This window comes from Lupinus angustifolius, chromosome LG08, assembly GCF_001865875.1.
Source record: "Lupinus angustifolius cultivar Tanjil chromosome LG08, LupAngTanjil_v1.0, whole genome shotgun sequence".
Taxonomy (NCBI): domain Eukaryota; kingdom Viridiplantae; phylum Streptophyta; class Magnoliopsida; order Fabales; family Fabaceae; genus Lupinus; species Lupinus angustifolius.
Window position 1 is genome coordinate 24,914,447 of NC_032016.1, and position 22,951 is coordinate 24,937,397.

The following is a 22,951-nucleotide window of genomic DNA, read 5'->3' on the forward strand; positions in this document are numbered from 1 at the left end:
GCAGCAATTGTCTGGGGCAAATTTAATGTTCCAAAACACTCATTTTCTGGTTGGTAGTGTAAGGTAGGTTGATGACTGAGGGGAGGATGGATCGGTTTTAGATTAATGTATCAGATTTATATTATAAGCTCTGTGATGCACAGGTTGAGACAAGTGAAAGATTAGATTTGAGTGTTCATTCTTTAAGGAAGTTGTAAATATGATTCTAGATTGGTTACATGTTGAGAGCAGAACTAACATGGAGAATAAGTGCTGACAGTAACATCAAAATCAAAGATAAAGAGAACAAATTTTTAGAACAGTGCATACAATTAAGATGTTTTGATTGTCTGATGACTATGCGTTTTGCAAGTAAACATCATAAATTATACTTTTTTTTGTAATTATTTGTTAAACTTTTTTTCAGTATCGGAAAATATCTGAAAAGTATCAGATTTATAATTTGATTTATTTAAAATAATAATAATTTCAATATTCAGCACCTGGTTCGACTCATTTCCAAACTTATTTTTATGTTTAGTCACAAGTTGACCATAACTATTTCTCTGATATCTTACACTTGAGAAAACAATCATTGCAATCCTAGATTGCTCAATGACTTGAAGTAGTTGAGGCCGAATTTGTTCTCCGACCCGAGATTCTCGTTATCCATGAACGTATTGACTCCCTCATGGATCAAGGCATCGTAAAGATAACCTGTGAAAGTGTAGCGAGTATCTTCACCCCTAAAACTCAAGTACACATCATAGTTAAACTTAGTTTCAGAAATCACAAGTTTATGTGCCATGACCGAATAGTACTTAGTACTTACTACTACAACTCTGGGATAATCAAGAATGGTACTAAAACTCAAGTATATATAGTAAGGTAATAGTAATTCCTGCATCATAAGCACCAAGCTTCCATCAAATTAAATAAAAAAATAATATTAAGGTGTAGGTTTGGTAGTTTTTTGTTTTTTAATAAGAAAAAATGTATTAAATAGAACATGACTAGTGTCCGCCCAATACAAAAGGAGATCAATAATTAATCTTTTTTACATGTTAAGTCAATACAGTACTTTGGATCAACACACCAATTTGTAAAAGTCAAAGAAGATGAAGTTACAAAAAAAGATAACCAGATTCAAGATATAGTATGAATCACGTCCATTACACGAATATAACTTACTTCTTTCTCCATAGAGATAGTTTCGTTCTACATGTTGTCGATATTACCAACATGCAGAAATTTTATGTATCACCAATTACTTTTTGCCAACTCATTTAAATGAAAAACATGGTCAACCTTAGTTTATTAGCCCCTCTTGTTCTTCTTCTTACTTATGGTTTAATATTCTCCACCAATACCATAAACTAACTCAATTCATTGAAAAAGAATATATTTTTACACAAGTAAAACAATAATAATTAAACAAATTACAAAAAGAAGATAACGTGAGTTTGAGAATTTGTATGAAATTGGTGGGACGAGTAATAATACAGCAAAATTAGTCATACACGTGTGAAGTGATGAAGAAGTTGCATGCGTAATAGTAGCATGCATGCAAATTTAGTACATTCAGAATACTAAAAATAAGACATAATTGAATTACACATTCTAATACTCTCAATTATATTCCTTCTTTTTCAACCACATTATCCATTTCAATCTCAAATGGTTTCTGATTTTTGATTCCAATATTGAGATGGAAATGTATAAGTGGGAAGATCATAATGGTAGTAGTAATGGGTATCTCAACCATCATAACTTAAATGTATCTGTCTATGATGTAAACAATGCTGATTCAACAATCATAATGTCTTCTTCTTCTCCTTCTTTTTCATCATCTTCTTCATCATCTTCATCATCTCCTCCTTCTACACATGGCTATATAGAGCATACTATATCCAAATTGGACACACTTGCTGGCATAGCAATCAAATATGGTCTAGAGGTACCCTTTTTCAATGTCATTTTGGAATTTCATCATCAAATGAAACTGTTATATATAATTTTGTTAGATGTTTTTGGTATGGAAAAAATTGCAGGTTGGTGAAATAAAAAAGTTGAATAGCCTTATTACAGACCATCAAATGTTTGCTCTAAAGACTATCCGCATTCCACTAAATGGAAGGCACCCTCCATCTCCTGCTTTATCAAATGGGTATGTTTAGATACCAAAAGCTAACTTTAACATTGAGACTAAGGGGACCATTTTTCTTTGCTTTTCTTTAATGATATGTTTTTGAGTTGAATTTTAGAGGAGAAAAAATAAATGATAAAACTTTAGAACAATCTCACAAATATATTTCATGACTTTTAAGCCGTTTCTTTCTATATATTATTATCTTTCAAAAACCAACTCGCAAATGGGTCATAAGGAGTTTAATAGTTTGATCATGGTCTTAGTAAAAAAACTCAAATGTGTATCTATCTTTTGAGAATAAAGGATCTTCTTATATAAATATATAAGTCATCTTCTCCAATTAAAATCATAACATGCGTCCTATTTAATCATTTCTACAAGAATATTTCAAAAATTAAACAAAATAGTTTGTATGCCATACTTTTACTAGCTGGAGAAGATAAGTTATCTTTTGGTACGAGGAAATATTTTATTCTCTTTATCTTTTACCATATAAGTTACCAACAGGTTAAAAACTATGACAAGTCAAGTCTATATGGAAAGCTCGGTACCATTTTGTTTGACATGAACATAATTCACATATAAATTTGAATAGTATGCTTACATGATTGATTTCCATTTAGAATTTCATTTAAGATCATTATATAGCATTTAAAGTACTGATGACCATGAGTGTTGGTATCCCTTCAGATGTGGTAACTCTGACAACAATCTACATGATGATACTTGTCGCGAACTGTTCGAATCATTCTTGTCCCCGAAAATAAAATCCTCGGGGCAGAAGCTCACCTCAGTCACAAGCTCAGGTTACTATGGAACCAAACCAACAATGAAGAAATCCATATCAGTGTTTGATATGGCAATGTATAGAAAAAGGGCTTATAATTCTTCCGAAAATGGTTCGCAAACAGCTACTTCTCCCCGAACTCTGAGTCGTCACCAGAAATCTAGAAGCTTGGCCAGTGCAATTTTTGAGGATATTCTGCAAAGCTCCGATGACGTAGAAGCCAGGGACGATGAGTCCGATAAATGGAATGATACATTTGTCAACAACATTAAGGATGCACCAGAGAAGCTGTTGGCGCCGCAGGATAATAGAACTAGTGGTAGGTTTTCTTCATCAAAAACAGGAAAGAGCTTAGCTCTTCGACAGAAATCCGGTAGCCGAACTGTAATAACAACTGATTCTAAATCGAGTAGTATAAATCCTTTGCTAATAAGATTGGGGAGTGCATTTGCACTTGATGGACAATCTGGAGTAAGGAAATCATCAAGCACATCATGTTTACAAGATCAACATAAAAATCACAACTCTTGTTCCAATTGTCCAGCAGTTTCAGCTAAAGGCATAGCAAAACCAAGAACTGGTAAAAGAAATAAAGCTGCACTTGATTAGTATATATACTATATAGAGCAATGCATCAAAGCAAATTTCAACCCTTTTTGTCAGGCTACTGAATCATTAGTTGCCACAGCATATAGTTAAAAATACAAAACCAAATTACACTTTTAATCTCTTAAGTTATTTCTTGGGGCTGTTCCCATGTTAAGAATGCAGGACAGAAAGAACCACCTTCCCAACTTTAGCATTCCACTATGTTTTGTAATACTAACTAGCTAGAATTCAAGTTCAGGCTTGCTCGTATATATGAAATATGATTTATTTAGAATTTGACTAAAAAACTATTGTATTTTAATATCAGGCAGACAGATAATTATGAAAGTGTAATATTGGAACAAAACTCCATATCATGGAGCAGGGTGAGAAATGTTTAGAATTTTTACTTCCTTAATTTAGTTACCTTCCATTTATTAACATATCGTTCATATATCTCAACTATAATACTTTTAAGACATTTATACTCTAATCACATTGCACATTTTTTGTGAACAAACTGATATACAATGCAGCAATGCATAAATACAATTGGAAGTCCTAGCCTAGACTTTAGAATTTAGACATTTATGGGGTAGCCTCTCAGGAAAATATAAGTGCCACCATAAGCAACAATCTAATTTTTTATTATTAATGTAACAAGGCTATCAATTAAAATTCAGTAAAATGCAATCACGGAGCCGTGTGTTAAGCACAAAGCGAACTATTCTTTCACCTTTTACTAAATTAGTCACTCAAACTTCAAATGCATAAATCCATCCGTAGAGCTAAATACAACTTCATCCTTCTTGGAAAGGGATCTATAAATACCATACCAGGGTTTGATGAGACATCATGCATGCTTAGGAATAGGATTGTAAGGTAATGTCATTATAAGCAGCAATCCAATTGTTCACTAAGATTACCAACTACAAAACAGTAAAAAACAATCACTTTCAGCCACTCAAACTTTTGAAGCATAAACACATCCGTACAGCTAAATGCATCTTCATCATTCATGAATACCATCTTCAATTGATAACAAAAACAAGGGAAATCAAAATCACTGGGGGTTTAATTTAATTAAACATGGAACCCCCTTGTTTAAAAAAATACACACCTCTCTTGAAGGTTATATAATATTATTACATTCACCTCTCTCATGAAGGGTGATGATTGAAATTTATTATCTCCCTAAGGGAAAGTTAGCATAGCTTTCAAAGAGTGTCAAACATAAGGGAAGGTTAGTTACCATTTCACAATAAAATCAGCTTAAAACCATAAAATTTGCAGTTTTAACATATTGGTTTTTTTCAGTTTCAATTTCAACTATATTGTTTTCTCCCACGTTTTCCAATCAAAATTTTGAATATTCATCAAGTTTAGGTGCTAATTGGAACCCAAACGATGGATTGAAGAGAGTGGGGAGAGAAAGAGATAGTGTGCAGGAATGCAGAACTATTTTTTGATATTGAAAAATGATTAAATTGTAATGAAATGAACTTCCAAGTTCCAACTATAACAAAGTTAACACCGCACTATAAACCACTGATCATTTTCTTATTGATAAAATGGATAAAATAAATGGTACCCCTCATTCCCTCAGAGAAATGCAACATAGAGAAAAATAATATTTGGAAAAAAGAAGTCTAAGTGGTAAAATTAACATTGATTTATTGTGGTTAAAACTGAGTGCATGATACTGATTTCTATATAGATATAATGTAATATACACAAGGGATGAGAAACAGATAAACTAACCAAGTCAGAAACATGGGCCTAAACTAGGAAGCAAATGTTCCTGGGATACGTTGTCAGGAAAAATTACAATATACATAACCCTGCCAAAAGCCTCCTCAAGTTTTCAAAATTTTCTTCACAGGTAGTTGTATGTACTACACTATAGGCGAATCTAACTGAGGCACAATATGTAACCTTGCATGTTGATCCACCAGCAACCCCACTGAAAAACAAAAACCAGACATATATCAACATACATAGAGAAAATAACCTTAAATGCAATTTATTCATGAATAAAAAATGACGAAAGCAGACCACTGATAAGTAGAAAAACCTAAACCTTTCATTTTGAAAGAAATTCAGACCATACACAGGAAGGTATATCATCAAAGTCCATTTCATCCCCATGTGAAGAATTAATCTATGTAAATTATAGTTAAATGGTACACGATACTAATTCTGGTGCGCGGTACCCAGTTCTATGCGGTTCGTTAGTTTTTACATTGTTATCACAAGACTTCTTTTATGACAAAACTAGCACATTGAAATTGGTATGCAATACATGAGGTAAATGAGTAAACCATATAACTATCATGCATATTTGAACTTTGAAATGCTGCCTATCATGTAAGCCAAGGATCATGAACCTAATAGCCAATATACTTATCCACGGGTTCTGAAGAGAGGTGAAAAATGTCCAATCCAACCAGTCCAATTACTTTTAAGTGTCTAACTACATAAGTTGTGCATAACTTCTAATAAAAAAATCAAATTAAGAGCAGTTATAAACTATTATTTTAAAAGCAACCCTCCATAGTTTTTCAGCCGAACAGTCAAACCATTTATTGTAAAAAGCAATCCTCCCATAACATGACTAAAAAGCTTACTTCACTAATACAAGACTCCAATCATCTTCAACTGGGTCTCCAACAATTAAGAGCAGAAATGTCTGATCTACTAGGCAACATCTGAGGAACACCATGTCCTGAAAAAGGAAATGAGTATGATTCATACCATATATGTAGTTTGTTAACAAGTGGAAGCTCAATGGGAGGGGGCAGGCATATATAAGGGAGAACTAGAAAAATTAACCAGTATAATAAAAATAGTTGTCACCTGCTACTGGAGGAACAGCTGGTACATTGTTTGAAATTACACGCTGAAAACTTGCATTGCTTACTGATGGTCTTTCAACTGGTGGCTTAAAATTACCTTCATCACCAGAAATATATATCATGTATAACATTCAGAATACTCTTGCAAACAACATTAAGTGCCAGTAACACCTCTGCAACTAGAGAGCAACTACTCATATGACCAACAGAAATAACAAACAGTAAAATTAAAAAAATACGGATGGACAAGAACCTCAATAGTAAGCTGATAAGTACAAGAATGAGATACATACAATAAATAGTCTAACATAACCCATATTTACCAGAACAACCATTTGGAATGGTAAACAAAATAGATTCGCATACCTTCTTGCCCAAAGGGTTGACCAGGGCATGAAGGATTTCTCCCGATCCAAACACCATGTTGATTGTTTGTTTTACATTCATTCGATGACATTCTCCGTTGTTCATCAGGAGCAAATTGTCTCATTCCATCTGGAAGGGGTGGCAAAGAGAAGGGAGAATGGAATGAATGAGGAAGATGTTGCTGAACTGTAGGGTTTGGGTATGAGTACTGGTTTGACGGATTTTGGGGTGGGGTCGGATGCGCATGCCTCTGAGTAAATTGAGGGTTACTTAGCTGAAATTGATGATTAGGTTGGGGAAATTGAGCATTCAGATACATATGCTGCCCGTATGCTAACTGCCTTGAAGGGTTAAGACTAGAAGGTTCCTGTGAGCTGCACCCTGCAGCTGCGACAAAAGCAGAAGGCTGTGGAACTTCATTTGTGACAACTGCATTATTGTGACCTCCAGAAAATGAATTTCCAGCCATTTGAGCTACTTGGTTACCCTGTATAAAGGACTGAGTTTATCAATATATCAGTCAAACAAATCCATAGAAACCAGTGATATTTAATAGCAAAGCAGCCTTACGCTAGTTGTGCCACTATAGTTAGGAGGTACATTCTGCTGATATCCCAACTGATGTGATGACTGTGGTGGCATTAATGATTGTGAGACAAGTGAAGACCGAGCAGGTCCAGATGATTGGAGAACCAATGACAGTGGAGGGCCTGAGGGTGGTAAAGGAGGAGGTGGGGGTTGCAACAGTGGGGGAGGTGGAGGCGGAGGAGATGGAGATAATGGAAGAGATGGTGGAGGTGAAGAAGGCAAAGGTGGGAGTGGAGGGGGTGAATCAAGCGGCAATGGTGGAGAACCATTCAGAGTAGGTGATATCTCTACTGAAATATTTGAAGTTGGATTCGGATGCCTACAAGATCCCTGACGCTGCAAATCAATTTCATCTGAACTATTAAAAAGTGCAGGCCTTTCATCTTTCGGGTGACCTGAAACATCTTCCATTTCTAGCTCACCATCCACATCCTCCAAGATACAGTGACGCTTATCACTTGGGGTAACAGTTGAAGTTTCTGATTCTCCAAGGGTAGGCGTGGGATCTGCAGGAGATGCACCATCTGTATCCTTACATGAATTGATTGGTAATTCATCTTCATCTTCATCTTCTTCAAATGCATGACAAAAGAAGCCAGGCAGCTGAAATGTAGCATTACTGGTATACAACATCAAGGAAACATGAATCAGAAATAAAAATTACTTTCTAAAACAGTTAGAATGGTACTAGAACATGAAACACCAAACAGAAATTAGAGCATGATGTAGTTAATAAACAGTCCAACCTAGTAAAAATGGCAAATGCAAAGCATAAAAAATTCCATTTGATAATTATAAAAGTATTCTATTCCATTTTGTGGTAGTATCTGCTACCTCATTTACAGATTCAGACTTTACTATATCTCCTGGGTTTAAGAAAGATAAGCTAATTGTACAGCAACAACAATGACTGGTGAGCTAATTGTATAACGATGATCAGGGACTCTTGAAAGCGAAAACAGTAAGAATAAAAACAAAAATTCTGGAGCAACCAATCTGAAAAATTGATGCAACAAACCTTCCATACTCATCAACAAGCATGCCTTCCATTTCTCTAATTGGGTCATCCACAGCCCGCTCTGCTCGAGATGGGCGCCTGAAAGAAAGGCTAATTGTTGAAAAGCAATCCTCCCATAACATGACTAAAAAGCTTACTTCACTAATACAAGACTCCAATCATCTTCAACTGGGTCTCCAACAATTAAGAGCAGAAATGTCTGATCTACTAGGCAACATCTGAGGAACACCATGTCCTGAAAAAGGAAATGAGTATGATTCATACCATATATGTAGTTTGTTAACAAGTGGAAGCTCAATGGGAGGGGGCAGGCATATATAAGGGAGAACTAGAAAAATTAACCAGTATAATAAAAATAGTTGTCACCTGCTACTGGAGGAACAGCTGGTACATTGTTTGAAATTACACGCTGAAAACTTGCATTGCTTACTGATGGTCTTTCAACTGGTGGCTTAAAATTACCTTCATCACCAGAAATATATATCATGTATAACATTCAGAATACTCTTGCAAACAACATTAAGTGCCAGTAACACCTCTGCAACTAGAGAGCAACTACTCATATGACCAACAGAAATAACAAACAGTAAAATTAAAAAAATACGGATGGACAAGAACCTCAATAGTAAGCTGATAAGTACAAGAATGAGATACATACAATAAATAGTCTAACATAACCCATATTTACCAGAACAACCATTTGGAATGGTAAACAAAATAGATTCGCATACCTTCTTGCCCAAAGGGTTGACCAGGGCATGAAGGATTTCTCCCGATCCAAACACCATGTTGATTGTTTGTTTTACATTCATTCGATGACATTCTCCGTTGTTCATCAGGAGCAAATTGTCTCATTCCATCTGGAAGGGGTGGCAAAGAGAAGGGAGAATGGAATGAATGAGGAAGATGTTGCTGAACTGTAGGGTTTGGGTATGAGTACTGGTTTGACGGATTTTGGGGTGGGGTCGGATGCGCATGCCTCTGAGTAAATTGAGGGTTACTTAGCTGAAATTGATGATTAGGTTGGGGAAATTGAGCATTCAGATACATATGCTGCCCGTATGCTAACTGCCTTGAAGGGTTAAGACTAGAAGGTTCCTGTGAGCTGCACCCTGCAGCTGCGACAAAAGCAGAAGGCTGTGGAACTTCATTTGTGACAACTGCATTATTGTGACCTCCAGAAAATGAATTTCCAGCCATTTGAGCTACTTGGTTACCCTGTATAAAGGACTGAGTTTATCAATATATCAGTCAAACAAATCCATAGAAACCAGTGATATTTAATAGCAAAGCAGCCTTACGCTAGTTGTGCCACTATAGTTAGGAGGTACATTCTGCTGATATCCCAACTGATGTGATGACTGTGGTGGCATTAATGATTGTGAGACAAGTGAAGACCGAGCAGGTCCAGATGATTGGAGAACCAATGACAGTGGAGGGCCTGAGGGTGGTAAAGGAGGAGGTGGGGGTTGCAACAGTGGGGGAGGTGGAGGCGGAGGAGATGGAGATAATGGAAGAGATGGTGGAGGTGAAGAAGGCAAAGGTGGGAGTGGAGGGGGTGAATCAAGCGGCAATGGTGGAGAACCATTCAGAGTAGGTGATATCTCTACTGAAATATTTGAAGTTGGATTCGGATGCCTACAAGATCCCTGACGCTGCAAATCAATTTCATCTGAACTATTAAAAAGTGCAGGCCTTTCATCTTTCGGGTGACCTGAAACATCTTCCATTTCTAGCTCACCATCCACATCCTCCAAGATACAGTGACGCTTATCACTTGGGGTAACAGTTGAAGTTTCTGATTCTCCAAGGGTAGGCGTGGGATCTGCAGGAGATGCACCATCTGTATCCTTACATGAATTGATTGGTAATTCATCTTCATCTTCATCTTCTTCAAATGCATGACAAAAGAAGCCAGGCAGCTGAAATGTAGCATTACTGGTATACAACATCAAGGAAACATGAATCAGAAATAAAAATTACTTTCTAAAACAGTTAGAATGGTACTAGAACATGAAACACCAAACAGAAATTAGAGCATGATGTAGTTAATAAACAGTCCAACCTAGTAAAAATGGCAAATGCAAAGCATAAAAAATTCCATTTGATAATTATAAAAGTATTCTATTCCATTTTGTGGTAGTATCTGCTACCTCATTTACAGATTCAGACTTTACTATATCTCCTGGGTTTAAGAAAGATAAGCTAATTGTACAGCAACAACAATGACTGGTGAGCTAATTGTATAACGATGATCAGGGACTCTTGAAAGCGAAAACAGTAAGAATAAAAACAAAAATTCTGGAGCAACCAATCTGAAAAATTGATGCAACAAACCTTCCATACTCATCAACAAGCATGCCTTCCATTTCTCTAATTGGGTCATCCACAGCCCGCTCTGCTCGAGATGGGCGCCTGAAAGAAAGGCTAATTGTTGTTTCATCATTTGAAACTCCAATATCATCCATGTAACGGCGAAGAACTGATTCAGGCAAAATTTTCCTCTCAAGCCACAGTCTTAAAACCTGCAACCCACCCAAAATAGAAAACAAAAAATGTTATATCCACCTAGCATAAAGCAAAACTCCTTATATGAACTAAAGTGCCATCACCCATTTAGTTAAACAAAATCCCAATTCATTTAATGATAAAGCAGGTATAGTAGTCAAAGTCAAGTAATTGACACTCATACAATGTTATCAGGTAATTAAAGATCTGAGAATAAGAACCCTTCAAAATTGCTGATAGAAGTGGAGATGATGTTTGATGGAGGAAGTGGATTTCATGTAGCATCTACTTCTTTCTGTGATTGGCAATGACTGCCAAGATCCTGACTCGATATACAACAAGACCTAAGGGAAGTAGATCTAACATCTCATTCTTGTTTAAAACAAGGGGATCAGCGTTGGTTCACAGTTCGCTCCAAGTTATGATCTCTCACCTTCAGTTTGCAGTTGAAACAGTTTTTTTGTCTACCGTCTATATTCGCCAGACTGATGATTTTTTTTTTCTGGTTTGAAGATTAATTGGGATAAAGTGAGTAGAAATACATAAATTGGATTGTACTACCTAATCCTCCCTTATTGCTTTGGCTGGATGCCAAATTTTAAAATGGCTTCTCGCTTATGTTACTCCTTTTGATGGGTAATTCTGGGCCAGCTCCATTTGGATCAAATGGTTCAAAAGTGCTTTAATGTATTGGTATCTAAATAGTAGGAGAGGAACTAGATGCCCATATTTTTAGAGCCACTCTTTCCCCCTCCTGAAAACAGTCTCTCCGCTTGCGGGGGTAAGGCTGCATACATTTACCCTCCCCAGACCCCACTAAGTGGGAGCCCTGCACTGGGCCGTCTTTCTCTTTCCCCCTAGTTCCTCGCTGGGTTGTGTTTATGACTTCTCTCTGGTGCTCAAATAGCTGCTACAGGTAGCTAGTTATATTTACTGATATCAATGATATGCAAAAAGACCGGGTAAGTTTGTTGCATTATTAGTTGTTTCTTTTTCTTTCTTGTTCTTTTTTCTTTCTGATTTAGGTGATGTGTTATCTTCCTCCCAGTTCTACACCACTTCTTCCCTTTCAAATATAAACCCTTGGGTCATCAACCAAAAAAAGAGCTGACCTTGAGACACTGACGACGATTATCACGAGCACTAGCCCCGGGGGGAGCAGCCGCACCAAGAAGAAGTGGCAAGGCTGCTTGAACTATTGGGATGTAGGAGGCTCCTGCAATGCCTGAAAAAAATACAATAAAAATAGTTGAAAATTCCATGCAGAGAGGACTAGCTAATTCAGGCAGGGGAGAAAGCGGAAACAAGTACACCATAAAAAATAAATGCTAATAACAGCAATGGATTCTCTAGAGTATGTTCACCAACCTTTTTGACTATGTGAGCACTGGGTGATGGAATCAACAAGAAAGAACAAATCAACTTTGCGATGAAAACTAGTTTCATTTTCCAGCTTTCGGATAAGAAGTTCAACAACCTGAATAAGGGCTATGAAGTAAGATCACCATAGATACAGTAACCACAAATACACAACTTCCAAAACTAGTAGTAAAAATATAACATCTTGGTAAGAAAATCGCATTCCAATCAAGTATCTCTAACAAAAATATAAAGCAAACAAAACAAAATGCATTTCTTATCTTCCAAGGATCCTAGATGTCCCTACTCCATGATTTTGTCAAATAAAACATCACTATAAGCAGGAAATTGACACAAAAATCACAAATAGAAACTTATAGATACCCGCCTATTAACTCTGGCTACAAGAGGAGCAACTAACATCCTACACGGCATGAGTCTCATGCTATATAATTATATACAGGGAGAGAGAGAGAGAGACAGAAAGAAGATTGAAGCGGTGTAGGATATATGAGAATAGAAGGGACATAAGTGTGCAGGAAAATTAGTGAGTAAAGGAATTTGGGTGGAACTCAATCTCTGCCTTGAGTATTTATTTTCTTATTTCATTACAATTATAATTGTTCTTTTAATATAAGTGAAATATCTAGATATCCAGGAAAAAATCATGACAGTTCTAGTTGTATTTAAAATTGCATATCATGTTTGTCTTGTTTCTTCTGCCTATTTCCTATCGGTCTATTTTTTCTAATCCCCATCATAAACACGTAATAATTTTCCAAAATCTTTATTCTCAATGGTGTATTTAACTTCCTTAATACAGTAATTTCACACTTTCTAATGGTTCACAAGCTTTACAAAGAAAATTCATGAAAAAAGCAAGTTATTACCAATATTAATAATTTTATAACTAGCAATAGTATGATGGACCAGACCTCATTTGCAATGCCATACTTAGCACAATCAATTGCAAGACGAGTTGCGCGCCCAATACTTTCCTTGGTCCTTGATAAAGTTTCGATCATTCCTTCAAAAGCATCACGAGCAACAGCAGCCTCAGTACCACCACTCAGCGAGCCTCCTACACCCCTTTGTACCGAACCAAATCTTTTCTCTTCAATTTCTTCAACATCAAGTTGATTTTGAGAATTAGAGTGATTATTATTAGTGGACGGAGAAGCCAATGTTGGGTGCTCATAGACTCCCTGCACATTTGCCTGTACAGAATTGCTTGACACAGACAGAAATGGCTGAACTGTAGAGGGGCTAGGAGTCCCCCCCAGAACACTGTGATTGCCAAGATGAAGACATTGGGATTGAGTTAGTTTCCTTTTCGCCTGGGCAGCCGCAATAAGATGCTTCATAGTTTTAGCACTTCCTGGACTCCTAGAACCAGTATATACACTACCTTTTTCTTCCATACTCACCTCCAACCTGTAATAGTATAAGGATAAGTAAACAATTCCAAGAGAAACTGGAAAAATAAAAGCATATGTACCTATCAACATGAAAGGCATCAAACTCCTTAAAACCAACTGTCGAAGAAGGAACTTCAACTGCCCGTGCCAAAGTTTTTGGGGTAGTTTTAGACATTTCGGTTGACAATGTGAGCTTCTTGTTATGTGTTACAACTTGATTCTGAGAAGAAGTGACATTACGTACAGATTTTGAAGACCCATGATCAACCTTCTTCTCCGTAGCATTACTGGAAACTTTAAGCATCGGTTTGGACAATTTATGTTGCTCAGCACTTGACTTTATTGCAGGAATCGACTGAGGTGACTTTACAGGAGAGGCAAAGCTTAATTTTGCCACTTTGGAAGGAAACTGCTTTGAATCTAATTTATCAGGACTGTGAGATACATTTACAGGAACTACTGTATTGTCTCTATCTTTTAAAGACTGCCTAGTTGACGAAGTGTCATTATGTGAGTGAGATGATGATTGTTTCAAATGGATATCCTCATGATCACTAGACTTTCTTGGAGCCAATTGAGCAACATTAGACTTCTCTGAGTGTGCATTATTGCTCTTCTTGACATCTGTAACAAAAGGTGACTTAATAATTTTTGCAGCTCCTCCATGAACAGGAGTTTTAGGTTCACCATCGTCGTCATCATCAACAAGGCAAACAGCTTTTCGTTTCCTTGTTTCTTGTTTTATCATAACATTATTTGCATCACTTTTCAGTCTAAGAGAACTCTTTCCTGTTTTTTCATTGGAAGCAACTATAGCAGAATCAGGCATAGCTTGATGGACTTGGCTATGAAATTTGGTCCCAGGTAGAACCTCAAGGACCAAATCATCAGAACCTACAACCCCAATTTGACCCCTCGATGTCTTGCTTTTTTCTGTTTTCAAATGTGATGTGGACTTTTTCAACTCTAAATTTTCAAATGCTTTGTCTTGGACAACAGTAGAGCCAGGTGAAGCACTTTTCACATCTTTTGGGAGAGATCCAGAACTTTTAGCATCTTTGGTATCAATACGCTTCACCTTCTTGGTAGCATGTAAAGGTTCATTTGCTACAAGATTATGCTTTGCATAAAATTGGGCCTTCTTTTGTTTACTGGAATTTTTGCCATCAGCCTCCTCAGAATCAACCAAGATCTCCTGTGACTCCTTTTTTACCTCAAGACATGTTTTCACTTTTAGCAAGTTCTTATCCTTTATTCCAGTATTACCATTAGAATCTGATTTAAGGATACCTGAAGAATCTGACTTACTAGAAAATACATGTTTCCCCTTTTTCCCACCTTTCAATGTCTCTCCAGACCTGGAAAGATCAACGCCGCCAGCAGAATTACCGTCTTTAAAAAATATTCCAGCAGTTGATCCACCATTTCTGTTTTTATCATTTGAAATTTCATTTCTCCTTGAGCTGGTACCAAGCTTTCTTGGCTTGCTCCCATTTGTCAAAATACTATGTTCGTTATCATCTTGCCTAAAACCATTAACACTATTTGCACCCTTGAGACTAGATTTGTTAGCATTTTTCTTCACATGTGCATCAAGGGATAATTTACCTCTGACCACAGGTGATAAAACAGACGAACTTTCATTTGGATGGCCAGGTATGGAGAGATTTTGATCAGGGCTATCACTTTCGCCCATTCTCTCTGTACAGTGCTCCAAACTAGTGTCAATGTTACCCATATTGATGTTATCTTTTTCAGCATTTGATACCACATCATCAGTGGCATCCTTTTGGTCACCCACTACTTCATCAAAAGAAGGAGCCTCTGAACCGACAGGAGAATCATCAGGGTCATCTGTTAAGCCACTGCCCTTCCGTTTCTCTATCCCATCAAATGCTGCACAGATTTCCTTCACAGCTTGAGTGAAGTACTTCGTCTTGCCTTGAAGCCTACCCAACAATTTATTTTTAGCCTCACTGGTAAATGCCTGAATATCCACAGGGGCAACAAAAGCTCTGCGAAGGAAGAGGACATCACATAGGGGAAACTGTAGGTAGATAAAATCCAAGACAACCATTGTAATGTAAAAGAACAAACAATACCAACAAAAATGGAAACTATCTATGTAATCACAAAAACAGATTATTTAGGTTAAATGGATGAGTACAAACAACTAGAGATCATAAACTGTTGAAGAAAGAACAATATGTTTCTTTTGTTCCTTCTAGGCGATCGAAATATATAAAAATTGTTAATATATTAAAGATAATTATGTACTTACAAAATACCATCTCAAGTCATCCTATTTCAAACCATTTTGTTCAGATTAATTCAATTTACTTATAATTTTTATCATAATTGTCAACTCAATATTTAATTCTTTAATCGGATGGCTAATTCAGGATATTACACCTTTTGATAGTGACTCACATTATTGATGATGGAGAACTAGTTTAAAATTGTTCCTCAAAACCCTCCTTTACTTTTAGAAGGAAACATACTGAAAATTATAGCATAATCAAATCTACAAAATTTTGATGCCTTCGTTATTACCTTCATTATTCTAGGGAAGGGGGCAGATGATTCACTAATGTCAAAGGAAGTAATAGCGCAGACTGCAGAGAACAAGGCATCCTCACAGAATAACCAAAGACAAGAAAAGAACCCATAAAAATTAATGCACTGATATAAAATAGCTGCTTCAAGTCCATAGCAAGAAGGACTCAATCTCAAAACATCCAATCAACAGCAAAAACTCTCCCAGATCCCATGTACGGGATTAACAGGTTTCCATTTAGGCTATTTCTAGTCATGTATCAATATTAACATGCAAAGACGTCAGAGGATCTATACAGCTACAGAGAAGCTTGAAAGCAATAAGTGGTAACCACAAAATCTAACTTCTGTGGGGGGAAATTGGTATTACAAGTAACACAATTATATTCAATTATAACGCCAACCATCAAACTTGTCACACATACAACCTCTATGTCCCTTTTTTGATATATTCAATAAATAATTGGCATAACCATAAAACTCAAGTTTTGAGGTATAAACCATGTAATCCTCAGTTCTCACCCTAACAGTCAAATCATCTCCCACCCCAGCCGCGTGAATCGTGACAGAAGATCCTCACAACAATATCTAAAGCTGCATTTAAAGTTGCTTTCTTTTTCTTAAGCCTCAAACTCTTGGGTATATAAAGCAAAAAATAACTGCAAAAATTCCACTCAGACAACATAAACTAAATCATTTAATGACCGCCACCTAACTGCTTAAGCTTTTAGGAGAGTCAGTCGTTGAAATGGACTAGAGGCTCTGACTCTGACCAAGTGATTGGGATTTGAACCTTCCTAATCTCATTCTTCATAGTTTTTTTTACAATAAAAGAAATATGATCAGAATAGAAGGGAGAAAAATACAAGAGGATAAGAAATCCTCATAGACACAAAAGGAAACACCTAGAAACTAATCAAAGGGGACGTGCAACAAAGCATGCCAATCTTTGCATATCAACCATATTAAGCCCCCTAAAAAGGCAGCGGCTTTTACACCATCTCATTCTTCATATTTTAATTTTAGCAGAAGGTTAAAAAAAAATGGGCATGAGCACAGTCCATTATTCAAGCCACAAGTGCTCTTGATTGAGTGGGTGTTTTAGACATATAAAAGTATTCTTGGGTCCCCTATACTTAATAGCTAAAGCTTTTAGGATAGTAGATCCTTGATATATAACAAAGCCAATTATACAGTACAAGTAATTAATGGAATCAACAAATTATATTGGATAGTTAGGCATCGGGCATTCTCAACTTTGAGACTAAAATTATACCTTACATTAATTTGCAACATACAATGAAATGCACACATGAGAATCGAGAACTAAAAAATAATAAAATAATAATAAGCTTATTATTTCAGTTCCACGACTAAGGATACTGTTATTTGAATGCTATGATACACTGTCTACACCTGCTACATCAGACGTTTACAACTTGATATAACTTTGTCTTATTTGGCAGCTGACATGTCAAAGGAAACTCTCCAGCAACAAGGAAGAGCCAAAGGCACACTCAATAAACAGTAAAGAAAGACATGTGAGGGTATCATTTCGAAAATTCCACCATGCCAATTGTATCTCCTTTCCACCTCCAAAATGCATTATACAGTGTGTGTGTTTTTCTCTCTTTACTAACTCACATAACAGTCCTTCTATTTTCCATCATGAGTTATTAAATGCAATCGACAAGAAATTATGGTTGATTCGCCTAATACTTGAAAACCTAACCAACGATTCACATACTATTTAGCTACCTGTTAAAATAAAAACAGGTGAGAAAGAGAGAGACATACATTTCTTTGGTACCAAAAAAATGAACAAAATATTTCTTTGGATCAGGGGGTTTATCCCATTCTTCAGGCCTACTTATCTGAAAAAAATATACAACAAAATCAGTACAGTAACCTCAATAATCAAAGTTAGTTCATAACCACATAGAACTACATAAATATCATATCAAATCCGAACGGTGCAAAAACATAACAATATTCATAATAATATGAAGAAATTGATAAACAATTACGATAGATATTGATTGATAAGGTGAAAAGAGAGTGACCTTAGCAGGCCAAGCTGGGAAACCCTTAACCTTAGCGAGAACAAGATCGCCCAAACTCAAATCTCCATTCCCCTTACCCTTATTCACTCCGCGTCGACGCATAACAGCTTTCGTCACGGTGATTTCAAAACGGCGTCGTTAGAGTCTCAAACCCTAGAAAAATCCCGGTGCGGCGGAGGGTATCGCCGGGATGGGGAGATCTTGGCTTTTGTATTGGGGAATATACAATTTCACTGTCTTTGGATAACTTGTACCAATCCTGCGAACTATTTTATTTATTTTGCTTCAATTTAAACCTGTTTCGAATGAGATTGGGTTTAATTTCATATATACTTTGTGAAATTCAACTTTATCAGGTATCAACCTCTAAATTATATATATATATAGGTATAATTAATTTGAGTGGGGATTCTAGTAAGTTTTTTAAATTCAATCTTTATGTAGTTATCAATTTTAGAAATATCTATCTACAAATTTAAATTATTGGATTTTTCTAAAATTGATACATATGATAATGAGTGAATTTATAAAACTTACTCTTCGAGAGTAAGTGAATCCATCTTTAATTAATTTAGAGAATAAAATATATTCTTATACGGAGGAGATAACTATAAAAATCATAACATATCTCATATTTAATTATTTTCTATAAATATATTTTAAAAACAAAATAAAGTATTTTTTCATAACAAAAGATAATTTATCTTCTCCAACCAGTAAAAATATTTTGTTTAGTTTTAAAAATATTTTTATAGAAAATGATTAACCATGTTTTTAGTGGCTGAATGAGATAATTTATCTCATTATACCATAATATACTTTGTTCTTTGTCTAAAAACTAAAAAAATAGTACGTGTGTCATACTTTTATCTGCCTTAAGACACAACTTATTTCTTGTGAGAAAATATTTTATTGTTAAAGAAGTAAAAAGGTATATTTTATAATATAATATACATATATTAAAACGAATGGTATTAATATAAATAACATTTTTATTGGAAACAAAAATATATTGTTATATGAAGCAAAGTGTTATTGAGTTAAGTAAAAAATATATTTATAGTTGATTATAAAAGAAAAAGATGATTTTAAAAAAGTAGGAGATTCCCAAAATACATTACTCACAACAAAGTTATGAACATGGCATGCTTTTTATTTAACTCATGATTTTAATAAATATATACGAGAATAAATTGCTTTTATATACCAAATTGTCCATATTTACAAAGTGATATTAATTTCCTAGCAGATAAAAAAACAAAACAAAAAAGAGTGCATTTTTCATATACCAATAGACAAACATAAGCAAATAACCCTCTATGATAAGAAAACTTTTCAATCATCATTACAATGTTGAAGCAATTTACATTATGAAAAAATAACATAAACACTAAAATAAAATTTGTAAAAACAACAAAACAATGAATATACTAGTGTATATTAGTGTAATATTAAATCGTGAAGTTTATGTTAAATTTATTGAGGTTATATAACAAAATTAACATAATTATAATAATCTTATAACTTAAATGTGCGAGATTATAACTTATAATTGTGAGGCTAACTGAAATGTTGAGATCATATCTTAAGTCTATAAAAAATAATTTTACAAGTCAATAAGCTATAAACTAAAAAACTTGTCTAAAGAAACACAATATAAATCACCAGAATGCACGTGTTATTTTCACATGAACTCTATTCAAATAATATAAAATATGTTAAAACGAATGTGGCAATATTTTTAAAGTTATAAATTACTTTGAAATGCAATGATATTTTTCTGAAAAAAGAGTGTCATTTTCAGTAATGGATATAGATTTGTTTTAAGTTGATGTAAGTTTTTCTAATGACTTAGATCCTGGAAATTCCAAAATCTTTACTAGAGTTTCATTCAACTAAATGCAGTTGTTATATATTGACATATGAACATGTTGATCTATGGTATATGATCTCGTTAGATCTCAGAACAATCAAAAGGTCGATGATTCGATTTATGTGAGCAACACTTGTTGAAAGGGACCGTCACGCACCCCGAAAGAGATTAATTACTTACCAAAAAGTGAGAGGATACCCTTGGTAGTACCAACAAAAATTCAACTTGTTAACAGAACTATGTAGCATAAAGTGTCAACAAACCTAGATAGTTGCACAATGAGGGATCAAAGTTTTACTTTTCACACAAATAATATTAGCAGTCAAATATACTATAAGATGCCCTCACCAAAAAATTCATATGATGTTATTATGAATAATTACTAATTAGGAACATTAAGATAAGGATAGTTAAAAATCCAATCTGTGTTACAGAAGATAAAAATGCCAATAAAACTGAATTGAGGACAAAACAGAAATTTATGATCATGTCTAATTGATAGAGTTATATCAACTGCAAAATTTCTACCTATGGTGGCAGACATAGAATGTAAAACACAGCAAGGATTCCTCAAAGAAATCTTACCCTCCAGCTCTAAGTTGAACCTTTATCTTTTCCTTCATCAGCAACAGCGTCAGAAACTAAAGCCGCTGGTCTCTGATCGATAACCTCATCAATAATCCCGAACTCCTTTGCCTCTTCTGGTGTCATAAAATAATCCCTGTCCATATTCTTTTGAATAATGTCAATTGGTTGGCCTGTGTGTTTCTTGTATAGTTCATTCAATGAATCCCAAATCCGAACAATTTCCTTCGTATGAATTGCAATATCCTTTGCCTGACCACTATAGCCACCGGAAGGCTGATGAATCATGATTGTTGCATTTGGTAGAGCACGCCTCTGACCCTTGGCACCCGCAGCCAAAAGGAGAGAAGCCATGGATGCAGCTTGACCCAAACAGGTTGTATTAATAGGAGAGCGAATGTACTGCATTGTGTCATAAATTGCAAGACCTACACATAACACCAATGCAAGCATCAAACCACCATACAATCTAAAATAATCACCAAGCTCATCCCGGGAAAAGCGGTCGGAGAGCAGGGCCTTCTCAATGGCCCGCTCTATGGTCACTTCACAGTTGATAATATCGTCAGTATTATATTCATCCAACCCCACTAAATGAAAGACGGCGCGATTTTCTATTTCGGCGCGATAATAATAATAGGAATTTAAATTTATGATTTGGTCTTACAGTTTCACTTAGAATTCAATTAAGCTGATGTAGTTTAAAATCATTTTAAGAAGTTCACACAGTTTTCAAATAATGCAAAATGTTGTCCATCAATCGGGTGTGTTCCCTGCTAAGAGAGTATTTGGAGGAGCACTTAGAGAGCTTTTTTGTGCTTATGAGAACAACTTTAAGAAAATAAACTTACGGAAAATAGCTTATGATTATGACTTTACTATAAACTCTTTTTGCAGCTTATGAAAATAAGTTTTTCTGTATCTTATTTCAAAAAAATATTAAGTAAGTTTTAATTTAGTTGTTTAGAGTAAAATGCAAATACAGATAGGGATCATTTTACATTGCTAGGAAATCATATACAATGGCCATTTTCAATTGCTTGAAAATTATAAGGACCATTATTCTAAGTTTTTTGGTTTTCCACATGTATACTCGCACTTGAGACAATCTTGTCCGAGTCGAGAACATCCACAAGTATGTGGAACTAACTCTCCCAGCGGTTATTTTTTCCATCACAAGACTCGAACCCGAAACCTTGCTTAAAGGAAATCAAGCATTTACCGCTTGAACCAACACTCATTGCAAGGAAGGAATAAACTTAAAGTGAAACTATACGGACTTATGAAGCATACAAGTGATTCAACATAACAAAAATCATACAATCTTTTATACATAAGAAAAAATAGGTTTTTTTTTTAATTTTTTTTTTTTTTGCAAAATCGGGCATGGTTGAAATATAGCACATTGTGTATTTGAGCAAAATGAGATTTTGAAGAAACCGAAATGATTACATAAACATAAAAGTGTGTACCAGCAGTAACAGCGCCACCAGGGGAATTGAGATAAACGTGTATAGGTTTGGAAGGATTTTCAGATTCAAGAAAGAGAAGCTGAGCAACAACAACATGTGCAGTATCATCAGTTATAGGACCATTGATGCAGACAATACGTTCCTTAAGAAGACGAGAGAATATATCATATGCTCTTTCTCCTCTAGAAGAATGCTCTATCACCATTGGAATCAGGCTATATGAACGATTATGATGAAGATTATTGAATTGTGAGAATTGGTTTGTTGTTGCTCCATTGAAGAGGAGTTTCTTTGCAATTAGCTTTGAACTCGAAAGGATTCCTCTCATGGCTGCTTCAATTGATTTTGGATTAGGGCTTCTCTCTAACTTGTTCAGGAATCAGAATGTTATGTAATCCCCCTTTCTTTGTTTATTATTTTCGGGATAAACTTACTCCCAAGAGTTTTAAACCTACTTTTAAGATAATGAGTTTTTCTCCATTCTAGTCATAAATTATAGGGAAATAAGATGATTTTAGGTAATAAGTTGATGTTTACTCTTACTCATATACCTAATAAATTGTTTTTAGGATAAAGTATATTGTACTCTTCTAATTTAATTTATTTGAGTTCCTTAATCATCATATTGGAATCTCAATGTAATATTTTATGGAGAGATATTTAGTATGAAAAGAAAGTGATCTTTTATAACAAATGTTGTGTATAAGATATTGTTAGATTCTCAAAATAATCAAAAGATTAATAATTCAATTCATATAAGTAACACTTATTAAAGGGCCCCCGAAAA

General features: G+C 35.2%; 3 protein-coding genes across 9 annotated transcripts; 1 reads left to right on the forward strand and 2 right to left on the reverse strand.

Annotated features, from left to right (window-relative positions):
* LOC109355531 (probable peptidoglycan endopeptidase LytE) lies at positions 1,587-3,795 on the forward strand. Of its 3 annotated transcripts, none has more exons than XM_019598734.1 (4): positions 1,587-1,936; positions 2,031-2,146; positions 2,819-3,435; positions 3,475-3,617. In XM_019598734.1, exons 1-4 carry the CDS (start codon positions 1,688-1,690, stop codon positions 3,522-3,524), a joined length of 1,032 nt encoding a protein of 343 aa, XP_019454279.1. In that variant the 5' UTR covers positions 1,587-1,687; the 3' UTR covers positions 3,525-3,617. The 3 variants fall into 3 exon arrangements, with proteins under 3 accessions (XP_019454279.1, XP_019454280.1, XP_019454278.1); XM_019598735.1 differs by having other exon boundaries at positions 1,588-1,936; positions 2,819-3,086; positions 3,135-3,795; XM_019598733.1 differs by having other exon boundaries at positions 1,588-1,936; positions 2,819-3,795.
* LOC109355530 (ENHANCER OF AG-4 protein 2-like) lies at positions 3,391-18,526 on the reverse strand. Of its 5 annotated transcripts, none has more exons than XR_002108669.1 (13): positions 18,235-18,520; positions 17,969-18,045; positions 13,696-15,630; positions 13,133-13,631; positions 12,207-12,315; positions 11,951-12,063; positions 10,668-10,855; positions 9,632-10,268; positions 9,062-9,548; positions 8,697-8,792; positions 8,468-8,565; positions 5,265-5,466; positions 3,391-3,492 (listed from the first exon to the last, which is right to left on the reverse strand). XR_002108669.1 is itself a non-coding variant. In XM_019598732.1 (13 exons), the coding sequence occupies exons 1-12, from the start codon at positions 18,334-18,336 to the stop codon at positions 6,158-6,160; spliced, it is 4,071 nt and encodes a 1,356-aa protein (XP_019454277.1). In that variant the 5' UTR covers positions 18,337-18,526; the 3' UTR covers positions 5,158-5,466; positions 6,131-6,157. The 5 variants fall into 5 exon arrangements, 4 of the variants coding, with proteins under 4 accessions (XP_019454277.1, XP_019454274.1, XP_019454275.1 ...); XM_019598732.1 differs by lacking the exons at positions 3,391-3,492; positions 8,468-8,565; positions 8,697-8,792; positions 9,062-9,548; positions 9,632-10,268 and adding exons at positions 6,131-6,228; positions 6,360-6,455; positions 6,725-7,098; positions 7,425-7,931; positions 8,331-8,408 and having other exon boundaries at positions 5,158-5,466; positions 10,746-10,855; positions 18,235-18,526; XM_019598729.1 differs by lacking the exons at positions 3,391-3,492; positions 8,468-8,565; positions 8,697-8,792; positions 9,062-9,548; positions 9,632-10,268 and adding exons at positions 6,131-6,228; positions 6,360-6,455; positions 6,725-7,211; positions 7,295-7,931; positions 8,331-8,408 and having other exon boundaries at positions 5,158-5,466; positions 10,746-10,855; positions 18,235-18,522.
* Positions 20,447-22,568, reverse strand: LOC109353703 (ATP-dependent Clp protease proteolytic subunit 2, mitochondrial-like). Its single transcript, XM_019596058.1, has 2 exons — positions 22,165-22,568; positions 20,447-21,120 (listed from the first exon to the last, which is right to left on the reverse strand). Exons 1-2 carry the CDS (start codon positions 22,490-22,492, stop codon positions 20,702-20,704), a joined length of 747 nt encoding a protein of 248 aa, XP_019451603.1. The 5' UTR covers positions 22,493-22,568; the 3' UTR covers positions 20,447-20,701.

Coding starts and splice junctions, on each gene's coding strand:
- LOC109355531 (XM_019598733.1), top strand. CDS start 1,688: ATGGAAATGTATAAGTGGGAAGATCATAATGGTAGTAGTAATGGGTAT. Junction 1,937..2,030: donor CAATCAAATATGGTCTAGAG/GTACCCTTTTTC, acceptor AAAAAATTGCAG/GTTGGTGAAATAAAAAAGTT. Junction 2,147..2,818: donor TCTCCTGCTTTATCAAATGG/GTATGTTTAGAT, acceptor GTATCCCTTCAG/ATGTGGTAACTCTGACAACA.
- LOC109355530 (XM_019598729.1), bottom strand. CDS start 18,336: ATGCGTCGACGCGGAGTGAATAAGGGTAAGGGGAATGGAGATTTGAGT. Junction 13,632..13,695: donor GATGCCTTTCATGTTGATAG/GTACATATGCTT, acceptor ATACTATTACAG/GTTGGAGGTGAGTATGGAAG. Junction 12,316..13,132: donor AGTATGGCATTGCAAATGAG/GTCTGGTCCATC, acceptor GCCCTTATTCAG/GTTGTTGAACTTCTTATCCG.
- LOC109353703 (XM_019596058.1), bottom strand. CDS start 22,492: ATGAGAGGAATCCTTTCGAGTTCAAAGCTAATTGCAAAGAAACTCCTC. Junction 21,121..22,164: donor TGGTGGCGCTGTTACTGCTG/GTACACACTTTT, acceptor TGTTATGTGTAG/GTCTTGCAATTTATGACACA.